Consider the following 25,761-nt stretch of genomic DNA (forward strand, 5'->3'; position numbering starts at 1 on the left):
GTTGGAAGTAGGGGAAAGGTGCTTTATTGTGGTATATTCTAAACATACAAGGATGACCTTCCAGAGAAGAACTCTGAGAGTCAAATGGCTATGTTCCAAATAACAGCTCCATTTCTCCTATTTATAACTACCTCACAAAGCTTCATTAAGAATCCTTGTTCACAAGGAACAGTCAGTTATGTCCTTGGTATGATCATTACTCTGGTTTTACAGTTTGGAGATCAATAAAGGACAATGTCTTATTTCTTGGTTGACATGTACACCAAGTAGACTATATTCTCTCCTTAACCTAAAAATACACTTTTGATCAAATCTGTAGACAGTCCCAAGCACCTTTCAGTGACCTTATATGGATGCCTAGTTAAATAAAGGTTACATGAAAATATAAAAAATGAAACATAACAAAAAAAGATAGAGTAGAGAGGTGCCGAAGGCTCTAGGCTCTACTGAAGTAGTCCTAAACCCACTAAACCCAAACAAAAACAAAGAAGTCATTTCTCAAAGCTGACACAAGTCAGCTTTCCACATCACAACATTGAGCCACCATCCGGTTACATAAGGCTGCCCTGATCTCACAAACAGGACAGTGACTGTTGTTCTACAGTATCTGTCATGGTAATATTACCCAGAGATTACCCTGGTCTGCATGAAGGACCTTGAAAAAACCAGACATTGTAGTAAAGTGTGCAGGCAAGCCTGTAGAAGTACCCGTTTTAAATTGTAATTCCTAGCCAGCATTTAATGACATCCGGTTAGTTGGGAAGAAGACTTATTTGAGGAAACTTGCCAGACAATTGGAGTTGCCTGTGTTGAGTTTGATGCCTTTGAGCCAATTCTGTGTTAGTGAGACTGCCCTGATTCTGAGTTTGTGTACATTAGAATTCATCTATTTTAGTCCTAAGTAATTAACAGGACAAAGTCTTTCAAAGGTTGTTTTAATCCCTGAATAAAGGACTAAGACGTTGTAATAAAACAGCACGGATAACTTATGGGGCATTTCCACCTGAGACTTACCCCACACCAGTGTGTGGAGCAAGCAGAATCAAACTTGGAGCAAGCTAAATCAAAGTCTGCATTATCAAGACAGTTGCTTAGTAAGCAGGTGTTAACCATAGAAGGAGTTAACCCATTTATGTAAATGCAGGCTGAAAAGTACCAGGGGCCTGAACTTGGCCCCAAGTCAGAGCAGGTTCGCTGAAGCCATGATCCAGTGAGACACTGGAGCCGTGCCTTGGAAGTAAAATACAAAAGTTCGAGCATGAGGTAAGTTTCTTCCTGAGATAAGTCTTAGGTAGACATTCACCACCAGAATGTGCTGGTTTCAGACAGTCCATGGTTGGTGTGTCTAGTTTCCTCGTCATCATTTCCATCATGCACCAAAATGTTGAGAAGGTGTATGATCTGTGATATGTGCAGGCACGCAATAGGCCCGAGACTCCTGCGCAGTTCCCTAAGGACTGCCACACAGAAAGAATATCAGCCCACAGCGAGAAGCACGAGATTGAACTTCACTCAACTTTCTAGAGCATTAGTCACCAACCGGTCGATCGCAATCACATTCCAAGTCGGTCGCCAAACACTTCTGGAAAATTGCCAATGATAAAGCCTTGTGTTCCTGTTTGTTTTATTCATCCCGGGATGTTGGCGCCCAGTGCACCCGATTCAGCTAACCTGTGTGGCGGGTAGGCGAACTGTTGCCATTTTGAACTATTTAATTTGTCTGAAGGTACAAACTCTGCCTTCCCGCTGGCCGAGAGAGCAAATCAAGTGCACTATAGGCCTACCGCTGGCCAATCAGATGGCTCAGATTACCATGTCTGCAGTAACGTAGCAGACATAAAAGAAAGCTACAACAAAGTTGATACTGTGAGATTTCAAAATGTTTAAAACCACGAGAGAGAGACAAATAGAGCAAAGATATGCTGTTTTTATGAGTGAGTTCATGTTGAAGTTCTTACTCTTTGTATTCAACATTTTTATAAGCCATAAAATGTGTGTTCTTCCTATTTCCACAGAGCACTACAACAAACACTGCAGCGGTAATGATTGAGTGGGAAAGTGTATCGATAGGATTGATGTTACGTTCCCCAGTTTCTGTGTTTTGGGTTTGTTTGTGTTGTTTTGGGATTGTTTGTTCATATGTCTGTGTGCATTTCAGGAAATGGCTTCCTGAATTCCCCCAAGCAGCTGATTGGTCGGCCCCAGCAGATTGGAGCTCTGATCCCGCCCTCTCATCAGGGGATACAGCTGTCTGCAATTACCAACTCCTGCTGCAGCTTTAAAAGCCAGTGTTCCTTTGTTAGGAGAGAGAGCTTCTTGGTTTGTCCTGTGTTTCGTTGGTTTTCTGTATAATTGTTGTGAAGTAGTTTGTAGCCGGTCCTGCAGATATATGTGCATGTCAAATTGACTGTGTTTTTGATTATTGAAATTGTTCACTTTACATTAGTAATTATTCTGTTTTTGTTCCCAGGGGGAAGGGGAAGGCACCTTGGGAGTGCTTAGGCAAGAGGCCTGCGGGCATACATATACCCGTAGTATGTACTCTGTCTATGCACACTAGGTAAGACCTGGGCAGACCGCCCCCTGTATTTTGGTTAGTGCGCCAGGTGGTATTAAGAATAGATACGTAGTGGGTAGGTAGGAGAGGCTTTGTTATTATTTGAGGCTTTTTTTAATATAGAGGAATATTTCACTTTCTCTGTTCATAGGAGGAACAACATGAATTTGTACATGAGGCAGAAATAATGTGGTGCGATTTGAGTTTTTGCCATCAGCTGGAAGACTGTTTCCCTTTTTGGTCCGTGTCAGTGGAGGAAAGGGAGAGCGGAGGGATGCTGCTCTCTCCCTCCACTGAGACTGACCATAGATTCAGGTACCATCGACCCAATAAAATAAAAGCAAATGATTTAAATGTATGCTCACTCAGCTGTGCCGCATAAGTAATACAACAACGGATGTATTACCGGTGTGATCATATACAGTATCCTACCTCGAATTCCCAAACAACAATGCATTGGTAGGGCAATTGAAGAAAAGCCTATATGCAATGAAAATATATTGGGCCTATAACTTACTGACAAACCTCATTGCTACAGTACTGTTTTTAATTGGTTCATGTTGCATAGGCGTACGTTTTTTAAAGTAATGTAAAAAAAAAAGTCTAAGCGGTAGATCTCTGCTTGCATTTTGACTCTGATTTTAACTCAAAGGTTGGTGACCACTGTTCAGGGGTTTCCCCTGTTAACACAATGTTTTGCCTTTACTGTGGCAAATTTGATCGAATCAACGCAATATTAGCCACTTTCAATGCAACATATCAAAACAAAATGAACTATGCAAGAGATTTTCTTGTAGGCAGAATGCTTCGGAGTAGGATTCTATTGCATTGACATGTACCAACCAGCCCTTGCTCTACACAGTAGGCCTATATGCAAATAGAACATTGCCATATATGGATCTGTGCCATTTACTTTGAACTGGACTGTGTTTACAGCATGAGTGGTTCTGAGCTAGGTTATTAGCCCAGTTATAGATGCTGTGTAGTAAGCAATAGGGGAGTATTTACTTCCTACAAGAGCACAAATTGTGTACATTTCGAGACATCTTTGAAAAGAGAGTCAGGTAAAGAGCTTTTGTTGTCTTAAAGGGGCAGTGTTGTATTTTGAGACAGGCTTGAATAAGCTAAGTAGCCAATAGGCAGAGGTTAGTATAATTTGTCTGATTCTCTGTAATAATGGTATGGGAATAATAATGCATTTTATTTTGTAAAGCAGTTTCTTGCATCAAACAACATTACATTTTCAGTCACCTCCTTGTCTGAAGAACAAGTGGATAAACAGGTTAATGTCAGGCCCTGTATGTTTTTTTTCAAAAGTCTCATGGAATGTTGGCGTACATTGAACACCACACATTGGCTGCTACTGCAGGCTGAATGATAGAACAGCTATTTTCATGTTAAAATGTTATGGGATGCATTTTCTCCATTGTTTTTGATGGTAGGCCACTCTGGTAGGCCTACATTATGACCACATAGCCACAGTAGATGACTTGGCCACTGTTAACTGTAAATGAAAGCGGGTACAGCCCAAGTGTTCACAGTAAACGCACACTGGAAGTTGCACAGAATTTTCACAACGTTCAAGTTTGTGTTCAGCAGACCTGAAATTTGCTCAGTGCTGAGCATTTTTAGAGGGAACATTGGTTACAACACACATAAACACACAGGCACACACACAACAAACATACAGGAACTTATAAAGAGCAGATCCTGAATGACCTTTCAAAATAACACACACACTAACACACCATCAAATTAAAAACGTATGGAAGGCCTACAGTATGAAGGCCTGCTCATCTTGGCTGATAAGTGTTAAATACATTGTCATCACTTCATATGTCCTTCAATTCGACTGATTGCTGAGAATCTCCAAATAACATTTCCCTGCTGTTTCCTAACACACTCCCCCTGATAAATCTCTTCTGCATGTTTCTGCCCAGACCTCCCACAGCCTTTTCCCCTCCCAGCTGGTCCAGGTGTGTCCTCTGGGCTTCCCTTTCTGTTCTGGCTGTGGCTTCCCTCCCACCTCGTCTTTCACTGGCTGTTGCAGACGCTGCCTCCCAATTTGCCCCCGGCAGCGGCCTTCTTGCGTCTCTTGTTGAGCAGTGGGTTGCTGGAGGTGTCCAGGTCTTTGATCTTCACCTGGCCATAGTCCACACGCATGGTGGCCAGAGCACTGGTCATCTCCTCCTACAGCACACAGAGAGGAAAGTGTTAGGGAGAAAAGGAGGGTGGAAAATAGAGAAGAGAGAGAGAAGAATAATCAAAGTGAGGGCGGGTTTATTTAATGATAGATAGATAGACAGAAGATAAAGCTATGCTCTGAATATAGCCTACAGCATAATAAATATGAGAGGAGGCAATAAGCCCTCTGTTTCTAAAAATGGCTTCAGACCAGACTCTGATGTTTGCCTCCCCCTTGTGGAAGGTCAACCACTCCAGGGTCATCTGATCTGGGAGCAATTCCATTTCCATATTTTCACACCACAAAAGCACTGAAACTCCACTCACATTTTGAGATATCTACGTGGGAAAATGTGTAATTTTCATTGTTTCAACTGTATTTAAAATATTGTCTGGATGTAAAGTTTATACATTCTATGATTCTGTTGATCCTGGGAAGTTCCTGGATGACCAGAGGTGTCAGTGTTAGTCTGATTCTGACCTTCACGTCATCCCACATCTCTCTGTCCTCAGTCAGGACCCGTGTGGTGTGGAGCGGTGTGGAGGGAACAACCATGGACTGCTGCAATGACAAAACACATACACAAATATATAGTATGCATGCACTGTAAATACACACACACACACACACACACACACACACACACACACACACACACACACACACACACACACACACACACACACACACACACACACACACACACACACACACACACACTCACATTGATCCAGGGGTGGTTCATAAACTGTGTGATGGTCATTCTGTCATTGGGGTCTGTCTTTAGCAGCTGATGGATCAACTGTTTGGCTGAGAGAAATCAATAAGAGGATAGAGGTCAAAATACACACAGACACACACCAGGCGCCAGCCAAGGCGTTGTTTTGGAATAAGGCACCAGTTGGTCCACATGAGCAGGAAGTCCTACCAGTGTGAATTCAGAGATTTAGCCATACTATCCCTGGCATTTAAGAGCTGCTAATCTGAGTTTATGTGCCTTGTCTATGTTTGGGTGTGCTTGTGGATGAGTGTTGTGCTATAAAACTGACTATTTAGAAGTTTGCTTATGTTTGTCTGAATGAAAGGGATTTCTGGGAGTGACAACATTGGAGGGAATGCAGAGCTATACTAACAAATAAACAAAAGCCAGGGCTAATAGTCTAGTGCAGGGATCATCAACTAGATTCCCCCGCAGACCATTTTTGTTCTTGAGTGGATGGTCGGGGGGCCGGAACATAATTACAAATCATTTGCAGATTGCAAATTGACCGCAAGAAGCCCAAACAGATAACATATTTGACAAAAGCATAATAATGTAAAACCTTGCTTACATTTGAATACAACCACATCTCTCTATTATGCTCGGGAATACTTGGAAAAATTTTAAAAAATTAAAATAACTTGGAGCTGATTTTCTGGTATTTTTACCGTATTTTATGTCCAACAAAGAAAATGCATCATTAGAAAACTTGGGGGGCCAAATAAAAAAACCCGCAGGCCACCAATTGGGGAACCATTGTTTAGTGGAAGGATGACCCAACCCAGTCTCACCTTCCTCTGACACCTCAGCCCACTCAGGTTTGGGGAACTCGTACTGGCCCATCCTGATCCTCCGTTTCATCCCTGGAGAGATGGCCTGGCCCGTGTTAGAGTAGAACGGTGGGAAACCACACAGCCTAAACAGAAGACAAATGCGTAGATGTTGATAGTTATTAGGTTGCACTGACTATCAAACGATTATATAGTATGCAAGCACTGTATATGCACACACACACACACACTACTCACAGGATATACATGATGACGCCCAGAGACCACATGTCACATGACTTGTCATATTTCTCCGGGCCCAAAACCTCAGGAGCTTATAAACAGAAAAACAGACAGATGGAAAATACAATTACTTGTCCAATATTATTTGCAGAATATAGTGACGGACAGTGCATTCGGATTTAACTACTGCATTCGGATTTAATACTAACAAGTATTTGACTTGACTTTTTCACATTTTGTTACGTTACTGTCACACCCTGATCTGTTTCACCTGTCTTTGTGATTGTCTCCGCCTCCCTCCAGGTGTCGCCCATCTTCCTCATTGTCCCCTGTGTATTTATACCTGTGTTCTCTGTCTGTTGTCAGTTTGTTTTCTTTCGTCAAGCCTACCAGTGTGTTTCCCTCTGTTCCTGTCTCTTGATTGTTCCTGTTTTCTAGTTTTCCCGGTTTTGACCTTTTCTACCTGCCCTGACCCTGAGACTGCCTGCCATCCTGTATCTTTGCCCCACATATCTGGATTACTGACCTCTGCCTACCCTGACCCTGAGCCTGCCTACCATCCTGTACCTTTGCCCCACATATCTGGATTACTGATCCCTGCCTGTGTTGAAGCACCTTTGGCAGCGATTACAGCCTGAAGTCTTCTTGGTTATGATGCTACAAGCTTGGCACACCTGTATTTAAGGGGGTTCTCCAAATTCTTCTCTACAGATCCTCTCAAGCTCTGCCAGGTTGGATGGGGAGTGTTGCTGCACAGCTAATTTTAGGTCTCTACAGAGATGTTCAATCGGGTTCGAGTCCGGGCTCTGGCTGGGCCCCTCAAGGACATTCAGAGACTTGTACCGAAGTCACTCGTTGTCTTGGCTGTGTGCTTAGGGTCGTTGTCCTGTTGGAAGGTGAACCTTCGCCCCAGTCTTAGGTCCTGAGCGCCAGGTTTCCTCCAGACGTCACTCTTGGCATTCAGGCCAAAGAGTTCAATCTTGGTTTCATCAGACCAGAGAATCTTGTTTCTCATGGTCTGAGAGTCCTTTACTGAGGAGTGGTTTCCGTCTGGCCACTCTACCATAAAGGCCTGATTTGTGGAGTGCTGCAGAGGTGGTTGTCCATCTGGAAGGTTCCACAGAGGAAATCTGGAGCTCTGTCAGAGTGACCATCGTGTTCTTGTTCATTTCGCTGACCAAGGCCCGTCTCCCCCGATTGCTCAGATTGGCCGGGCGACCAGATCTAGGAAGAGTCTTGGTGGTTCCAAATTGCTTCCATTTAAGAATGATGGAGGCCACTGTGGTCTTGGGGACCTTCAATGCTGGGAAATGTTTTGGTACCCTTGCCCAGATCAGTGCTTCGACACAATCCTATCTCGGAGCTCTACGGACAATTCCTTTGACCTCATGGCTTGGTTTTTGCTCTGACATGTACTGTCAACCATGGGACCTTATATAGTGTGTGCCTTTCCAAATCATGTCCAATCAATAGAATTTACCACAGGTGGACTCCAAGTTGTAGAAACATCACATGGATGATTAATGGAAACAGGATGCACCTGAGCTCAATTTCGAATCTTATAGCAAACAGTCTGAATACTTATGTAGATAAGGTATTTCTAAAAACATTTTTTCGCTTTGTCATTATGGGGTATTGTGTGTAGATTGCTGAGTAACATTTTTTATTTAATCAAGTTTAGAACAAGGCTGTAATATAACAAAATGGTCTTAATTCTTAATTCTTTCCGAAGGCTCTGTAAATCTGATTGTTACACATATTCCTACAGTAGTTTAGTATTGTCACCCAGCTCGCACATGACGTTCTGCGAACCATATGTTTCTTAGAGCTTGGTGAGAGTGTGGTTGTTCTATGTTCACTTTGCATACAACCATTCTGGTGCAGGACAGTTGCTTGGCTTTGGAACATTCTACACACATTTAAGGAACTTGACAAAATTACATTATTTTCTTTGTATTTAATTAATTTAACAGAACCTTTCCTAAAAGTTCAATCATGATAAAATTGAATTTAAATGTTGGTAAATGTTTTAGGAACGTTCTCCAATTGGTGTGACATTGGGAATGTTCTCAAATATTACAAAGAACATTAAAGAAAAACTCTACCCAAAAACTATCTTTAGTTATTTGTTTCTTTCGTGCATTGTTGATATTGTTCCAAATGTATTGTATGTCAGCAATGACGTTTTCAAGATATGTAACTTTCAAAATACAGTAATCTGGCCTGTATGATGTGTTTTGCATCATACAGATGTTCTCAGAACTTCCTTGCAACCTAAAAATGAACGTTCCCAGAACAGGCGAAATGTTCACTTCCGTTCTCCTAAACGTTTAAAAAAACATAAGGCTTCATTCCCAGAACCAATGGAAATCCAAAGATGTACGTTCCCACAACTTCCAAGGAATCAAATATGTTAGCTGGGAACTTACCCACATAGTAAGGGGTGTAGCAGGGGGTCTGCAGGAGGTTGTGTAGAGTGGTCTCCTTAGCGAAGCCAAAGTCTGTCAGTTTGAGAGTACCGTTGCTCTTCTGATGAGTATACAGCAGGTTCTCAGGCTGAGGGAGGGGAAGTGAAACGTATCTGTCATTAACTGTATGCATATTATTACTAAATGTATGGCAACTCTGTCATTATCTGCTGCTGTTATCTTTATCTGTGTGTCAGTGTCACATTGCTCACCTTGATGTCTCTGTGTGCGATGTTCATGTTGTGGAGAAACTCGATGGCCGTGCCAATATCCCGCATGATCTCTGAGCCCTCTAGATGAGAGCAGAGTTATACAGTCTCAGGACAACACTGTCAGTAACATTACACATATACAGTATAGTATGTCCATTCCTAGAAACAGACTCAATCCTTTTTCCTTGGCCCCCTCCACTCTGTGCCCCTTCACCTCTCTCAGTGAAAGCTTGGTCTCCTCTGGCCTGGATCCGGCTGAACAGTTCTCCCCCTTGCATACTGGAACAAGAGAAACACATACATTGAGTTAATATTGAGATGCTGTCATGGAGTTATCATTCGAAACATAACACTGCCTACAACTCTCCCACATTAGACATTTTTCAAAAAGATGAACTCTGCTACTTGAATAAAAAGCCCTAAAACAATAGTGAAAACACGATCCATTTAGATGAGGTTGATGTTTCGTGGGATAACATTAGACTGGGAACAGAACAGTCTGCTATGCACAAGCACTTCATCTGCCCCTCTGTCTTTCCATTTTGTCATTATACACATAAACATCCATACAGACTGGGACTCCTCTATCCTCCTCAATGATCTTTGTCTTTCGAAAAACACAGTGAATCACCTTCTGTTATGTGGAAAGAATTGTTTATATGCTCTTTTGAGTGTGCGTGTGTGTATGCATGTGAGCGATAGAGAGAGTGAGCGAGAGAGTAAGGAGGAAGTGAATAAGAGAGATTAATCCAAGTCAAACTCAGTTATAGATTATTCTCCTTCATTAAACTAGCTGAGCTTAGCTGAGTTTAGCTGCCCTCCTTTCAACATCTCTGAGACAGGAAAGAGCTGACCACAAAGACAGATTACTTTACAGGGAGCAACACACGTCACATACACCCCCAGCTCTGAATCATCACACTCACTGTCTATGACTTGCCAGTACACTATACTCCCATTTCTTTAGAAATGTAGCTCATTGGAAATCAATGTCAGTATCTAAAAATCCCACATACACACTTGAGTTAATGCATTCTCACTGCTCCAACCATGTGTTCTTTATTTCCTTAAAACATGACTACGACAGAATACTACAGTATATCAAGAGCGTCTATGTCATCTCTGAGTACTGAGGAGAACCTGTGGTGATCTGTGAGGCACAGGTGGAGCCCCAGGCCTGCCCACATACTTGGCCTGCATAGACATACCAAGGCCAAGTGACTGACCTTTCCATCAAGCCTAATGGTATCAGAGAGAAGCTATGAGGGATTGGCACTATGTCAATAGTTTATGGATAGCTGCTGAAGACAGATAAATGGGACTTGTATTCCCACATAACAGAGGATTCTGGGTAATGTAGTCAAAGAGCTGACAGGACAAGATCCTACCATTCCATGATGATGAGCAGGCACTTCTTCCCACGATGCATGTTCTCGTACAGACTGAGAATACCAACGATGTAAGGCCCCCCCGACACCCGCCAGTGAAGCTCAACCTCCTGCCTCGCCTTGGGACTGTCATAGAGGATCTGTATTGGAGTGAAGTGTGGGGAAGGAGTGGAGAACGGGAAGGGCAGAGAGTGAGATTGAATTACTTAATTTAAGCGAAACAATTGGCATTCCAACCAGGCACTCGTTCTGTCCTGAAGGGAATCGATCAATCATGACAAAAGAGGCTGGTTGGCCACGCAGCCGAACCTGATCCATTTAAATCATAATGACACTTAACAACTCCCCTGATCTGCCTGACCTGTCCATAACAGGACTTCAATGTTATCTTTTCCCTCTTTCAGTTCTCTACCACAGTGGGCCGGTTAAGTCATTTCACATACACACACACACGAACACACACACAGTAGATAGCTGGCAGGCCTTGACATAGCACCCGTCTTCCATTCCATCAGAGGGTATTTTTGGGTGCTGACAGTTACAGAGTGGGCTCCTGCTGGATACCATGCGGGCCCAGTCACAGAGCTGCAGCTGAGAACAGAACACAACACAGACAGTCTGGCCACCACTCATCCTTTTGCCACAACCTTACACACGCTTTGCTTTACCTCAATTTTTACAGCTTCAATTATATGACAAGGTGGATGGTGAGAGAAATGTGGAAGTTCCTGTACATACATTTCTCTTGCACATGGAGAAGGAGTTTCTTCGAGAAAGTTGTGGTTTTAGAATGACTGGCAATAAACAGAATTTATGCTCTCTTTCGATTATAGAAGACATAACCGGAGAACCTGAGTCCCTCACTTAACAATGAATGAGTTTCTTGAACACAGGGAAAGTATGCAAAAGTTTGGATTTGGCCCTAAGAGACTTGCTCTCATCGTATTCTCGTTGCATCATCCATCCAAACGGAATGGCTTATGAGTGGCCAAGGCACATGCTGTAAAGAGCAGCTAATTAAAAGACAGGTGAAACTTCAACCTGAACAATCATAAACCCTTTTTTAAGATTTACAATGTTACCATAGGAACTAGGTTTCATATCAACTTCACACAAAATGAGGGATTCTTCATCTTTGAGTATTTATATTGTGAATGAGTGTGTATTTATGTGTGTGTTTATCGTACACATGTGCTTAGTTGTGTTTTCTTTGGCATGAATTAGTGTGTGAGTGTATTTTTTATATCTATGCTTATAGGGATAGTCTTTCTCTGAAGAGGAAGGATGGAGGTGTGGTGAAAGTGGAAGCGATACGAAGGACTTCCGTTGGCCTCTTTAACTGATGTGTGTTTAAACTTAATCTCACAACCCACAGTACCCAGGGTCACTATAAAAGAGTGGTCTTCATTCTGTCCAGTATCTGTGAGAAAGAGTCTTGGCTACTTTATTGTGTTTTATAGGTTCTCATATGAAGATACAGATAGCTTAGGGCCCCGTGCGCTTCATTTCCTGGACAGTGGATAAGAGCGTCTGCTAAATGATTCAAATGTAAATGTAATGTAGGCACAACTGGAAACGTTGGAAAACTTTTAGTACAAGCCCTAAGTTCCTCCAGGAACAAAGGGGATTTAAGGTGCTACAAATGGGATTTTTTGAGAAAAAAAATAAATTCTGACAATATATCTGCAGTAATAGTGGAATGATGTGTTGATTTGCCGTGATATTCACCTCTTGATTTCTACCGCTGGGTCGGCTTCTGTTGTCAAAATGGGATAGCTGCTTTGACTTTGCGGCTGTGATATCTGGTGGAAATCGGGGCAAGCGGCCAATGTAGAAATCTCTCTGTCATTTCCTGCTTGATAGAATTCTATACTGTTCATTCAATTTCTGCACTGAATAGTGTAGGAAATCATTGTTACATCTAAATAGCTTTTCACTAGCAATTTTTATTTTTTTACAGCTATTTGAAGCTTGTCAGTGGTGGAAAAAGTATCCAATCACCCTTGAGTAAAAATAATGATACTGTACCTTTATAGAAAATGACTCAAGTAAAAGTGAAAGTTACCCAATAAAATACTACTTGAGAAAAAGTCTGAATATACAAAATATTGAATATAAGTATCAAAAGTAAATGCAAAAGTATAAATCATTTCAAATTCCTTAAATTAAGCAAACCAAGCGGCACCTTTTCTTGTTTTTTTTAATGTATGGATAGCCAGGGGCACACTCTAAAACTTAGACATCATTTACAAATGAAGCATTTGTGTTTAGTGAGTCCGCCAGATCAGAGGCAGTAGGGATGACCAGTGATGTTCTCTTGAGAAGTGTGTGAATTGGACCATTTTCCTGTCCTGCTAAACATTCAAAATGTAACGAGTACTTTTGGGTGTCAGGGAAAATGTATGGAGTAAAAAGTACATTATTTTCTTTAGGAATGTAGTGAAGTAAAAGAAGAAGTTGACAAAAATATAAGTAGTGAAGTAAAGTATTGATACCTCCCAAAAAACAACTTAATACTTTCAAGTATTTTTACTTAAGTATTTTACACCACTGCCGAAAGTAAAAGGCTCAAGCATGAGTCTCCACCATGTTACAGGGAAATGGGATGTGGTGGAGGCGGAAGACGTGCTTTGAATGCAGCCTAGTACTGTTGCAATCCATCTAGCTTCCACATAGGGGAGAAATTCAGAGAAATTCAATGTGGACAAACACATAGACGCAGAAACACACACACACACACACACACACACACACACACACACACACACACACACACACACACACACACACACACACACACACACACACACACACACACACACACACACACACACACACACACATTTTATTTGGCATACAGTGGGTGGTGTCCATTCCCTGCAGTCAATATTTAAATGCTTTCCATTGGTCACATTCTCCAAGCTCATAAATTGGATCTGAGTGAGAGCCCTTTTTGGACAGCTTTGCCCTGTGGCTCCATGGGTAGTTCCTGGTCACTGTGACCAGAGAGGACTAGGCAAAGCGAGAGGGTCGACTCCGCCCAAAATATGTCCTCACAGATTAAGCAGACTTGGTCTGCTTAACAATTATAGGGTTAAGCAGACCAAGTGAGGAGTTTTTGTATGGGGGCAATGAGAGAGTGTTCATTTGGTAAAGATAAAAGTGAATTGCTATTTTGATAGGTGAGGCTTATTTGAGCAAACAGAAGTTTCATAATGCTTACATTTTCTACGAGTATCTTGATATGTTTTCTACAAAAGATCAATGGCTAGCTAGGACATTCCCACCTGATCTCGCCTCCTCCAGCCTGTCTTTCGCCTTTGTGGACATGTATTTCCATTAGTAGAGCGGTCAGTCGACCATCTTGTCAATATAATAGATCATCTTTGCTGTGACCTGCTCTGGGTCCTCTTTGACAGTGGGAGTTATGATCAGGCACCTGGTGAGACACCCAGTTGTGATTGCAATTAAAATGCGTAACACAGCTTCTTACCTATAATAGGCAACTATACCAGGCAATGTCAGTCAGCAGGCCAACTTTCAGTCCTCCAATTTAAAATGCTCATTACTTATCCACAGCATCTGTCAGTACTTGTACCCTAATTATCCACAGCATCCGTTTGCCAAATGGTGTTTTCCTGACTGATTGCACTCTGCTGTATGTTGTCCCAAACACTGAAAATAACCTCTAATAATAATAATTATTGTAAAAACATTTATTTGGAGGGTAGATCAGATGTAATATTGCAGATAGATTGTGGCTTCCATCAATGTAATTGTCTGCATCATTTCCAATCCCCCATATATTTTTTGTAAATATATATATATATAATTTATATATTTTAAAAATGGATTTTCCTTTATTCTTTTCCCCTAACCCTAACACCCCACCCCTAACTGGAGTAAACTAATGGACAACAACACTCAGGCGTCTACTTCCAGCTTATACATACTATATACATTTTAGGGACACTGTATATTTTACAACAGTTATCTTTTATTTGTTTTTAGTCTCATCCTTCAGCTACCCTCAACCCCTCCCATCTATCTCTGAAGACCATCCAGTACTGATTTCTATTTGCCATATATGTTTCAACTGTGCTGTGATGTTTCACAAAGTTCTGAACCTTTTTATTCTAATAGTTTCTACAGATTGTAAATTAAAGATACATTTTTTTGCTAAGAGTATTATTATATTATTGATCGATTGATCGATTGACTATGGTTTTCAAAATCACCCAGCAGTGCTATCTGCAGAGTTAGCTCCAGGTAAATGGTGCAGAACCTGTTACCAAAAACAAGCTACATATGAACAATACCAAAACAAAATGATCTAATGATTCTGTCTCTTCGCAGCAAAATCTGCAGAGCTGGGATGGTTGTACCCCCATATATATATATGGGGTAATGGATGGGTATAGTTTTAATCCACTCTACTAGACCTGAAGAGAAGCCATACTTTTAATCTGATTCAATTACAGCTATCAGGGTTCTCTCATCTTAGACTTGCCTGGCTGCAAGCTCTAAGAGTCTGTGTCTAGCCTAAAAATTATTGCAACCAATAGAATGATATATATATATATATATATATATATATATATATATATATATATATATATATATATATATATATATTGGTTTGGTTGCAATAATTTTTATAGTAATTTAAATTGAAAAACTGTAAGTTTAAATAACCTCTAATAATTGAATGTGAATGACAACATAGATTTGAATTCCAGGACAATTTCCAGACACATATTACTCTTTTTTCTGCCATCCCCTGTAAAATGTTCTACTCTCTTCCCTTCTCCTATCTCTCTCTTCTCCGATTCTGTACTGTATCCAATCTTTTTATCCTGACCCACAGCCCCCTCTAGTCCTTTGTGTGTGACTATATGCTCCTGGTTAGGAGATTCTGATCCGGCTGGATTACTGTAGGAAAGCCATATGTAAAAAGGAGGATCCGGACCCAGAACAGGGTCAATACGGACCACAGGTCCAGACTATTAAAAACAAAAATGAATTCAGTCGGAATTCAACTCCTGGTATCATATGAACGCCCATAAAACATAGAAAATGTGTAGAATTGCCAGAAAAGAGCTTTAAAACGGCTACATTTTCCCTTTCTTCCATGGCAAAAGTGTAGAATTGCAGGAAATTAGCTTAAAAACTGTATTTTTTTTCTCTGCCAACAAGATGGATGTGAACAGTTTGGGATTGAAAGGGTTGCGCAGGTGGGGGTTTGACACTACGCCGATAAATAACATTATCCATCTGGACCTTTGCCACCGAGGAAATGTCTCTGACCAGACCTTTTCAAATAGTATTTGAGTACCCCTGCTGTAGGCAGTAAACCGCTGCCTCTGTAGCCCTATACTGACAGGTGACAGCTTTCCATTGGCCAGAACAACGTGAGTTGTGTGTCGTGTGTGTGTGTGGTGTGTGATGAGAAAACCTACTGAGCTAAAGCATAAGTTAACAGTGTCTTGCATCATGCCAATGTGCTAAATACTATATGGTCAGATCACACACAAGGTTGTTGCCGCTCAACCAGAATAGTAACATGCAAAGCACACCCGTGCAGGGGTTGGAACCAGTTCAGAGAACAGAACCAAAAACGATTACATTTTTCAAGGAACAGAACCAGAACCAAAACCAAGAACAAAATTGATCTATACTGTTCCGGACCAGAACCATTATTTTAAAAGCATGGGAACTGGTTAATAACGTTATTTAACGTTCTGGGCATTTTTTTCCCCAGTCCCACAAAAAACTAAACAAAGCACCTACAGTATGCAAAGCCCTCACTCACTCAAAAACGTATTCCAGTGTCTGCCTGCCAGCTGATAATCTTTCCCAGTGTGTGTGTAGACTGCCTACCTCTCCCCCTCCCGCCGAAGCATGCATAGTCTGCTGTAGCTACAGACGTTACAAGCGTGATTCAGAAATTAGGGAGAGAGATTTTTCATGAGAGAACAATGGATTAACTTTTTCAAAGCTAATTAAGGATACTATGGTTATTACGGTGTTAACTACTTTGCTGTGTTACAAAAAGGTAAGACATGTTTTTATTTTAATTATGATGCCACTCTGCACAAACTTGTTAGCTAGCTAGCTGGTCTAGCTCTTGAAAACTCGAGACGGCATTATGTGTAATGTAATGGAATGGAGATTCATGATCAAGGGAAATCTCTGGTCCAATGTTAGTTAAACCAACTCTCTGAAGTTCAAAGACATTCAAAGTTATTTCATAGAAGCTGCTCCTCTGTAGGTATAATTCTGTGGGTGTCACGAATAGTACCGATGTTGACTCCCCTTCTGGTTCAGGTGGCGCTCGGCGGTCGTCTTCGCCGGTCTACTAGCTGCCACCGATCCTTTGTTCTGTGTTCGTTTGTTTTTGTCTAATTGGTTTCACCTGTTCCTTGTATGGTTGTTAGGGTGTGGTTATTTAAGTTGGTTTAGCCCGCTTCTGTTTGTGCGGGCTTGTTCTACTGTATTGTGAGGTGTTAGTATTTTGTGTTGGGTTTTACGCTGTCCTAGTATTTTACCATAAGGGTCCTATTTGTTTCATAGTTTCGCCTGTGTTGGGTAAATACTATTTTGATCTTTTGATTACGGACATTAAAGCGTGTTTTTTCCCCGCATCCTTTGCTCTCTGCGTCTGACTCCACACACACTCACTCATTGAGCGTTACAGAAGCCCGCACCATCAGAGTTGGAGTCAGCAGGAGCAGCGACCACCCCTCTCCCCACCATGGAGGAGAGAGTCCTTCATCACACGTCCATCCTTCATCACATCGGATCAGCGATGGATCAAATGATGGAGAGGATGGATCGTTGGGAGAGGAGTGGTCTCCCTACTACCCCACCTACCCTCCCACCAGCAACTCTACCATCTCCCCCAGCGGAATCCGGTCCCAGCGCTCTGCGCATTACGCCTCCGAGGATGTACGATGGAGCAGCGGCGGGGTGCCAGGGATTCCTACTCCAACTAGACCTCTACCTGGCCACCGTTCGGCCGGGTCCCTTGGACAAGGAGAGCGTGAGTGTCCTCATCTCTTGCCTTACGGGTACTCTTTAGATAGTCGACCGTTAGGGTCAGGGCTGGTCAGGGAGGCCACAATTCCTTTGATGATTACGCAAGGGAATCATAAGGAGCGGATTAGTCGGTTCCTTATCGATTCACCTGCGTTTCCGGTGGTGCTGGGGATTCCCTGTCTGGCTATTCACAATCTGACGATTTTGTGGAAACAGGGAACTCTCCAGGAGTGGTCTGATGAGTGTTCAGGCAGGTGTGTAGGAGTTTCCATCGGTGCGACAACGGTGGAGAGTCCAGACCAGGTTTCCACCGTGCGCATTCCACCGTGCGCATTATGCCGATTTTGGCTATAGCTTTCAGTAAAAAGAAAGCGACCCAATTACCGCCCCATCGACAGGGGGATTGCGTGATAAACCTCCAGGTAAATGCTGCACTCCCCAGGAGTCATGTGTATCCTTTATCCCAGGAGGAGACGTTGGCTATAGAGACATGTCACGGAAGCTCTGGGACAGGGATACATTCGGCCCTCCATGTCACCCGTCTCCTCGAGTTTCTTTTTTGTGAAGAAAAAGGATGGTGGTTTGCGTCCGTGTATTGATTATCGAGGTCTCAATTCCATCACGGTGGGTTTTAGTTACCCACTACCTCTCATCGCTGCGGCAGTGGAATCATTTCACGGAGCGCAGTTCTTCACGAAACTGGATCTCAAGAGTGCGTATAATCTGGTGCGTATTCGGGAGGGAGATGAGTGGAAAACCGCGTTTAGTACCACATCTGGCCATTATGAGTGCCTCGTCATGCCGTACGGGTTAAAGAATGCTCCAGCTATCTTTCAATCCTTCGTTGACGAGATTCTCAGAGACCTGCACGGACAGGGTGTGGTGGTGTATATTGATGATATTTTGATCTACTCCACTACACGCACCGCGCATGTGTCTCTGATGCGCAAGGTTCTTGGGCGACTGTTGGAGCATGACCTGTACGTGAAGGCAGAGAAATGTGAGTTTTCCAAACGTTCCGTTTCCTTCCTGGGTTATCGCATTTCCAGCTCGGGGTGGTAATGGAGGGTGACCATGTCAAGGCCGTGCGTAATTGGCCGACTCCGACCACGGTAAAGGAAGTGCAGCGGTTCTTAGGGTTTGCCAATTACTACTGGAGGCTTATCCGGGGTTTTGGTCAGGTAGCAGCTCCTATTACCTCACTGCTGAAGGGGGGCCGGTGCGTCTGCAGTGGTCAGCAGAGGCGGACGGAGCTTTCCGTAGGTTGAAGGCGCTGTTCACTGAGGCGCCGGTGTTGGTGCATCTGGACCCTTCTTTGGCGTTCATTGTAGAGGTGGACGCATCCGAGGCTGGGGTTGGAGCAGTGCTCTCACAGCGCTCGGGTACGCCACCGAAGCTCCGCCCCTGTGCTTTTTTTTCCGAAGAAGCTCGGGCCAGCGGAGCGGAATTATGATGTGGGGGACAGGGAGTTGTTGGCTATGGTTAAGGCTCTGAAGGTATGGAGACACTGGCTTGAGGGGGCTAAGCACTCTTTCCTCATCTGGACTGACCACCGTAACCTGGTGTACATCCGATCAGCTAGGAGACTGAATCCTCGTCAGGCAAGGTGGGCCATGTATTTCACCAGATTCCGTTTTACTATCTCGTATCGACCAGGTTCCCTCAACACTAAGGCTGACGCGCTGTCCCGCCTCTATGACACTGAGGACCGGTCCATTGATCCTACTCCCATCATTCCGGCGGCTAAGCTGGTAGCACCAGCAGTATGGGAGGTGGACGCGGACATCAAGCGGGCACTTAGGGAGGAACCTGCGCCTCCACAGTGTCCGGAGGGTCGTAGGTACGTGCCGCTCGCTGTTCGTGATCAATTGATTCGATGGGCTCATAGTCTACCCTCGGTCCCGGGTCACCCGGGTATTTCGAGGACAGTGCGAAGTCTTAGGGGGAAGTACTGGTGGCCCATCTTGTTGAGGGATGTGCGATTCTATGTCTCCTCCTGTTCGGTGTGCGCCCAGAGTAAGGCTCCTAGGCACTTGCCACGAGGGAAGTTACAACCCCTCCCCGTTCCACAGGCCCCGTTTATAGTTTCGCCTGTGTTGGGTAAATACTATTTTGATCTTTTGATTATGGACATTATAGCGTGTTTTTTCCTGCATCCTTTGCTCTCTGCGCCTGACTCCACACACACACTCACTCATTGAGCGTTACAGTGGGCCTAATTCAGATAATGCATGTCATAACAACAAGGTGCCCACTTGTCTGCACAATGCATGTGCATAGCTTGCCCGCACCATAGCAAGCTGCTCTATCCATTGGTGAAGTAATTTAATGTCAAGCTAAATGTAAAAAACAATATATATTTCAAAGGTTTAAAAAGGAACAGAAAGGAGTGATATAAACCATTACTTTTTTTGTTCGAACCGGTTCAGAACTTTATTTTGCTGGTTGGAACAGTGGAATGACACTAAAAAAATAATGGTTCTGTTCAGAATTAAACAATTGGAAAATAATTTTTGTTCCAATCACTGCACACGTGTAAATCAAAACCAGAGTAACACATTTGTTCTGAGCCTCAGCCTATCCCATGATCCCCCCTGCCTGTCTTCCAGGAACCCAACTCCAGGAGCAGAGTCAGCACCTTAAGGGTAAACTCTACCAAAAACTGTCTTTTGGTATTTGTTTCATACGTCCATTGTTGATACAGTCCTAAAATGTTTTCCATGTCAGCAATCAAGTTGTCAAGATATACAGTACCAGTCAAAAGTTTGGACAGCTATTCATTCAAGGGTTTTTCTTTAATTTTACAATTTTCTACATTGTAGAATTATAGTGAAGATAGCAGAATTATGAAATAACACATATGGGATCATGTAGTAACCAACAAAGTGTTAAACAAGTCAAAATATATTTTATATTTGAGAGTCTTCAAAGTAGCCACCATTTGCTTTGATGACAGCTTTGCACACTCTTGGCATTCTCTCAACCAGCTTCATGATGTAGTCACCTGGAATGCATTTCAATGAACAGGTGTGCCTTGTTTAAAGTTCATTTGTGGAATTTCTTTCCTTATTTGAGCCAATCAGTTGTGACAAGGCAGGGGTGTTATACAGAAGACAGCCCTATTTGGTTAAAGTCCATAGTATGGCAAGAACAACTCAAATAAGCAAAGAGAAACCACAGTCCATCATTACTTTAAGACATGAAGGTCAGTCAATACAGAGAATTTCTTCAAGTGCAGTCGCAAAAACCATCAAGCGCTATGATGAAACTGGCTCTCATGAGGACTGCCACAGGAAAGGAAGACCCACAGCTGTCTCTGCTGCAGAGGATAAGTTCATTAGAGTTACCAGCCTCCTAAATTGCAGCCCAGATAAATGCTTCACAGAGTTCAAGTAACAGACACATCTCAATCACAAGTGTTCAGAGGAGATTGCGTGAATCAGGCCTTCATGGCTGAATTGCTGCAAAGAGACGTCCTTGGGCAAAGAAACACGAGCAATGGACATTAGACCGGTGGAAATCTATCCTTTGGTCTAATGAGTCCAAATGTGAGATTTTGGTTCCAACCGCTGTGTCTTTGTGAGACACAGAGTAGGTGAACGGATGATCTCCACATGTGTGGTTCCCACTGTGAATCATGGAGGAGGTGTGATGGTGTGGGGGTGCTTTGCTGATGACAATTAGTGGGTTTGCACTTAGTGGGACTATCATTTGTTTTTCAACAGGTCATTGACCCAACACACCTCCAGTCTGTGTAAGGGCTATTTGACCAAGAAGGAAAGTCATGGAGTGCTGCATCAGATGACTTGGCCTCCAAAATCACCTGACCTCAACCTAATTGAGATGAGTTGGGTTTGGGATGAGTTGGACCGCGGAGGAAAGGAAAAGCCTCCAACTAGTGCTCAGCATATGTGGGAACTCCTTCAGGACTGTTGGAAAAGCATTCCTCATGAAGCTGGTTGAGAGAATGCCAAGAGTGTGCAAAGCTGTCATCAAGGCAAAGGGTGGCTACTTTGAATAATCTACATTATAAAATATATTTGGATTTGTTTAACACTGTTTGGGTTGCTACATGATTCCATGTGTTATTTCATAGTACTGATGTCTTCACTACTATTCTACAATGTAGAAAAGAGTAAAAAAAAGAGAAGAAAAACCCTTGATTAATAGGTGTGTCCAAACTTTAGACTGGTACTGTGTAACTAAACAAAATGTATTATGTTGGCTGTATTTCTATATTTTGGAAGTTAAATATCTTGAAAACTTGATTGCTAACATGAAAAACATTTTGAGACAATCTCGACAATGGACAAATACCAAAATAACGTTTTTCGGTGGAATTATCCTTTAACTGATAGGCTAGTTGAAGGTCAATGACACAGCCAGCAGGGGCTTTAGCTTTAGCCCCGAATGATTTTGGGTCATCCCCGAATATGTAGAGCTGCTGGGATGGTGTAAAACAAAAGTATCAACTGAATTTGCCGCTTAGTTCATAGAGCTGTGGTTACTTGAAACTCCTGAAGTCATCCACACTTTATAATCAGCGGTATAGTGATGCTGTTGGGCAGCGGAGTGATGCTTTGCCACTTCTCAGTGTGGTGCTGTCTCACACAATCAATTAATGATTCATTCTAGATAAAAAAGCGAATATAATAGCATATATGATGTTAGGCTACTGTTAGACCAAAAACACGACGTCATTTCTTATGACAATTTAGGATGATTGTGCTGAAATGTAAAATAATTTTTAAAAACTCAACAGTGTGCGCCATAGGCTAAATATGCTTTGATTGAAACAAAATACAGGTGGCTCTGTTTAACTCCATCTGCTCTAACATTTGATTAAACATTAGTTAGGCTACTTAAATAATTTAACAAGATCAAAATGCATATTCCCAAAGGGATTGGGATCAAATTATTGTCATGCAGGTTGTTGGCATGCAAATGTCTAGATGCTGATCCAGTAAAACGTTAATAATTTGCATTCACGATTGACAATGATGATGCCCTAATTTATAATAAGGTAGGCCTCATTTTTTGTTGTAGGATGAAAAAAATAGAACATTTTCTTTGAGCCAATAGGCCTATGTTTAGGCATATGCAATGTGCAATTTGGATGAGGCATTGTATGTAGGCCTATATTTAAAAATTATATTATACAATCGGCCTACATTTAGGTAGTCTACCAACTTTAAATCAGAAAATAGTATATAATAATCATTTACAAAAATTGTGCTCCGGTAGGCAAAATATATCACGACACCACTTGTTTGCCTATAATAAATGTAACAGCAACGCGCTGCTTTAAGCCAAGACTGATACATTGTCTTTTTTGTTTTCACTGAATCTCAGTTTGGATATTAGATTACAATTAGGTTGGGAAATGTTAACTAAATTGGGTAACCATGAGAAAATACGTGATTAGATCGAAACACTTGTTCATTGACTTAATGGAATTATTCTACAGGCTACTGGCTGATATATTACTTTAAATATTATTGTAACAGTAGGCTTAACTATCCAATAACCTCATATGGGGTTACTGACTACAATCCGTTGAATTAATAATAAGAAGTGTTGATTATATGGCCTTGGGGAGAGCACAGTACATGGAAGGGGTGCTGGAAGTGCTGCAGATAAATTGAAATACATTTGCCAAATGATATAATTAGCCTACTGTTGTCTGTATAGAAATGAATTAAATCATTGAAAATACTACACCAGAGAGCATAATTTAGCCACATAGGATCAGTAGCTTCTTTAAAAAAAATCGTTGTCGATTGTTTTTTGTCACATCAGGAGCGCATAGGCCTCGGCTACAGTCGGAACTCGATGTGGCTGTCAATGAACAGTAGGCAGTTGCGAAAAGGCCTTTCGCAATATAAATACAAAGATGAGTGAGTGCCACTGTAAAGTTGGTGGGCTATAATTCCAACTCATAGCATATCCACTATGAGTTGAGCCCTGAATGTTATGAACCTCTGGTGATGCCCCTGCCAGCCATCACGTACACACATAGAATATGCATTACACACACATGGATACCGGTATACACTAGTTGCCCATGTTAATTACCGTGTTATTACACCACCATGGCTTTTCCTCAATAGAATACTTATTTACAATGTCATGCTAGTACTTGGCACATGGTGAATGGGATTGTATACTGTTAGAAAACATGGTTCCAATGGTTTTCAGCTGTCCTCATAGATGATCCTGTTTTAGTTCCAGGTATAACCCTTTTGGGTGCCATGTATAACCCAAAAAGGCTTCTACCATGAAACAAGTGTTATTTAAAGGGTTCTCCTATGGGGACAGTCGAATAACCCTTTTAATCTTTTTTATAAGTGTACTGGCAGAGATAAATCTGAAAAGAAACTCCGATCAAAGTTCCTAAGTTAGTTTTTCTAGTTGATTTGATCTTCACTAGGGAATATGCAAGATCCCAATATGACCAAATGGAATCAGGACTCACACTCCGAGTGAGCAACAGCCTATTTCCATTGGTAGGTGATATTACCTTCAGTGCGCACTTCTCCCCCGTCTTCTTATTTGTGCATTCCAGAACCTTCCCATTGATCCCAAACCCAAGGACCTGACTAGATATCTTATAATCGTCTGATCCCAATATGACCAAATGGAATCAGGACTCACACTCCGAGTGAGCAACAGCCTATTTCCATTGGTAGGTGATATTACCTTCAGTGCGCACTTCTCCCCCGTCTTCTTATTTGTGCATTCCAGAACCTTCCCATTGATCCCAAACCCAAGGACCTGACTAGATATCTTATAATCGTCTGTCACCGCGTTACGCTTTATCTCCAATTTGGGGAACTCCGGCAAGGGGAAGTGCGTGGAATCCGTGTCCTGTGCCGTACGCACTGCGCTGTCAATGGGGGCTGGCTGGGTTGAAGGTTCTGATGGGAAGTCTGGTTCTGGCAGCTTCGGCAGTTCCGAAGGTTTCTCCTTACCAATACCATTTTGTAGCATGGTCCCACAGCTGCTGTGTCTCTGTGAGTGGTCCCCCAGGATGAAAAAAACAACCTCAATAGGCTAATATGATTCGCAAGTGAAATGACGCGCTTGTCCGTTATTTACACCAAGCAGAAATTACTCCCAGACACTGAAAAGGGCGCGCATTCGGTAGTCACTTTCTCTTGGCCAGTACCTGTGTGCCTTGGGATGTTTAAAACAATAGTCCCACTATTAAAAAAGTTTGAAACTAAAAGTTTTCTATTACTTAAATGATTCTATTCAAGTTCAATTCAATAATCCTGTATATCCACAGTGTAATGTTTGTTTCACTAAAACATGTCCACATCTGAGTAGGCTATAGTAGAATGACTTCGGTTAAACTGGCCTCGTCACTTTCCAACGTCCTTTCGTTACATTCACACCGGCTACTGACTAAGGAGCTAGCGGAAACATTACCCTCAGCTCAAGTCATATTTCTCTAGCGGCTGTCTTTTAAAGGAGCAGTACAGTTGACAAATAACTGGTAGTCAGGGTAGGGTTGAGTTGAATGGAATCAAATCAAAATGTTTCCCCTGAAGACTAACAACAAGTAGGATGGTTTCTATGCAATACATACTATCCACATATGTCAGATTACTGTATATGTTAGATTACGAGTTTAAAAAGACTGCCAGTATAAGCTAAGCAGGCGATGCCTGCTTCAGTTTAAGGATATCCATCCCTCTATTTACACTACATGACCAAAAGTTTATACACCCATTCAAATTAGTGGATTCGGCTATTTCAGCCACACTCATTGCTGGAAGGTGTATACACTGGCAGTAGAATGGCCTTACTGAAGAGCCCAGTGACTTTCAACGTGGCACCGTCAGGCATCGCCAGTTCGCCAAATTTCTGCTCTGCTGGAGCTGCCCCGGTCAATTGCAAGTGCTGTTATTGTGAAGTGGAAATGTCTAGGAGCAACAACGGCTCAGTAGAAAAGTGGTAGGCCACACAAGCTAATCTGGAGGTGAAGGAAACACATACCTGTTTAGGTGATGTGCCGGCTAGTGGAGTAGAAGACTTGAAAAAGAAAGGGAGAGCTCTATAGGAGCTCAGATGCAATAATTGAATAACCTAATATCCAACATTTCGATAGACAAGATGTCTTCATCAGCTCACAAGC

General features: G+C 42.3%; 1 protein-coding gene across 1 annotated transcript; it reads right to left on the reverse strand.

Annotated features, from left to right (window-relative positions):
* Positions 1–3,737: 3,737 nt before the first annotated feature.
* LOC135542103 (MAP kinase-activated protein kinase 2-like) lies at positions 3,738–25,012 on the reverse strand. Its single transcript, XM_064968761.1, has 10 exons — positions 24,321–25,012; positions 10,584–10,723; positions 9,410–9,474; positions 9,196–9,275; positions 8,945–9,071; positions 6,531–6,606; positions 6,294–6,418; positions 5,467–5,552; positions 5,223–5,303; positions 3,738–4,747 (listed from the first exon to the last, which is right to left on the reverse strand). Exons 1-10 carry the CDS (start codon positions 24,609–24,611, stop codon positions 4,592–4,594), a joined length of 1,227 nt encoding a protein of 408 aa, XP_064824833.1. The 5' UTR covers positions 24,612–25,012; the 3' UTR covers positions 3,738–4,591.
* Positions 25,013–25,761: the final 749 nt, after the last annotated feature.

Source organism: Oncorhynchus masou, chromosome 6 (assembly GCF_036934945.1).
Source record: "Oncorhynchus masou masou isolate Uvic2021 chromosome 6, UVic_Omas_1.1, whole genome shotgun sequence".
In the NCBI taxonomy this organism is placed as follows: domain Eukaryota; kingdom Metazoa; phylum Chordata; class Actinopteri; order Salmoniformes; family Salmonidae; genus Oncorhynchus; species Oncorhynchus masou.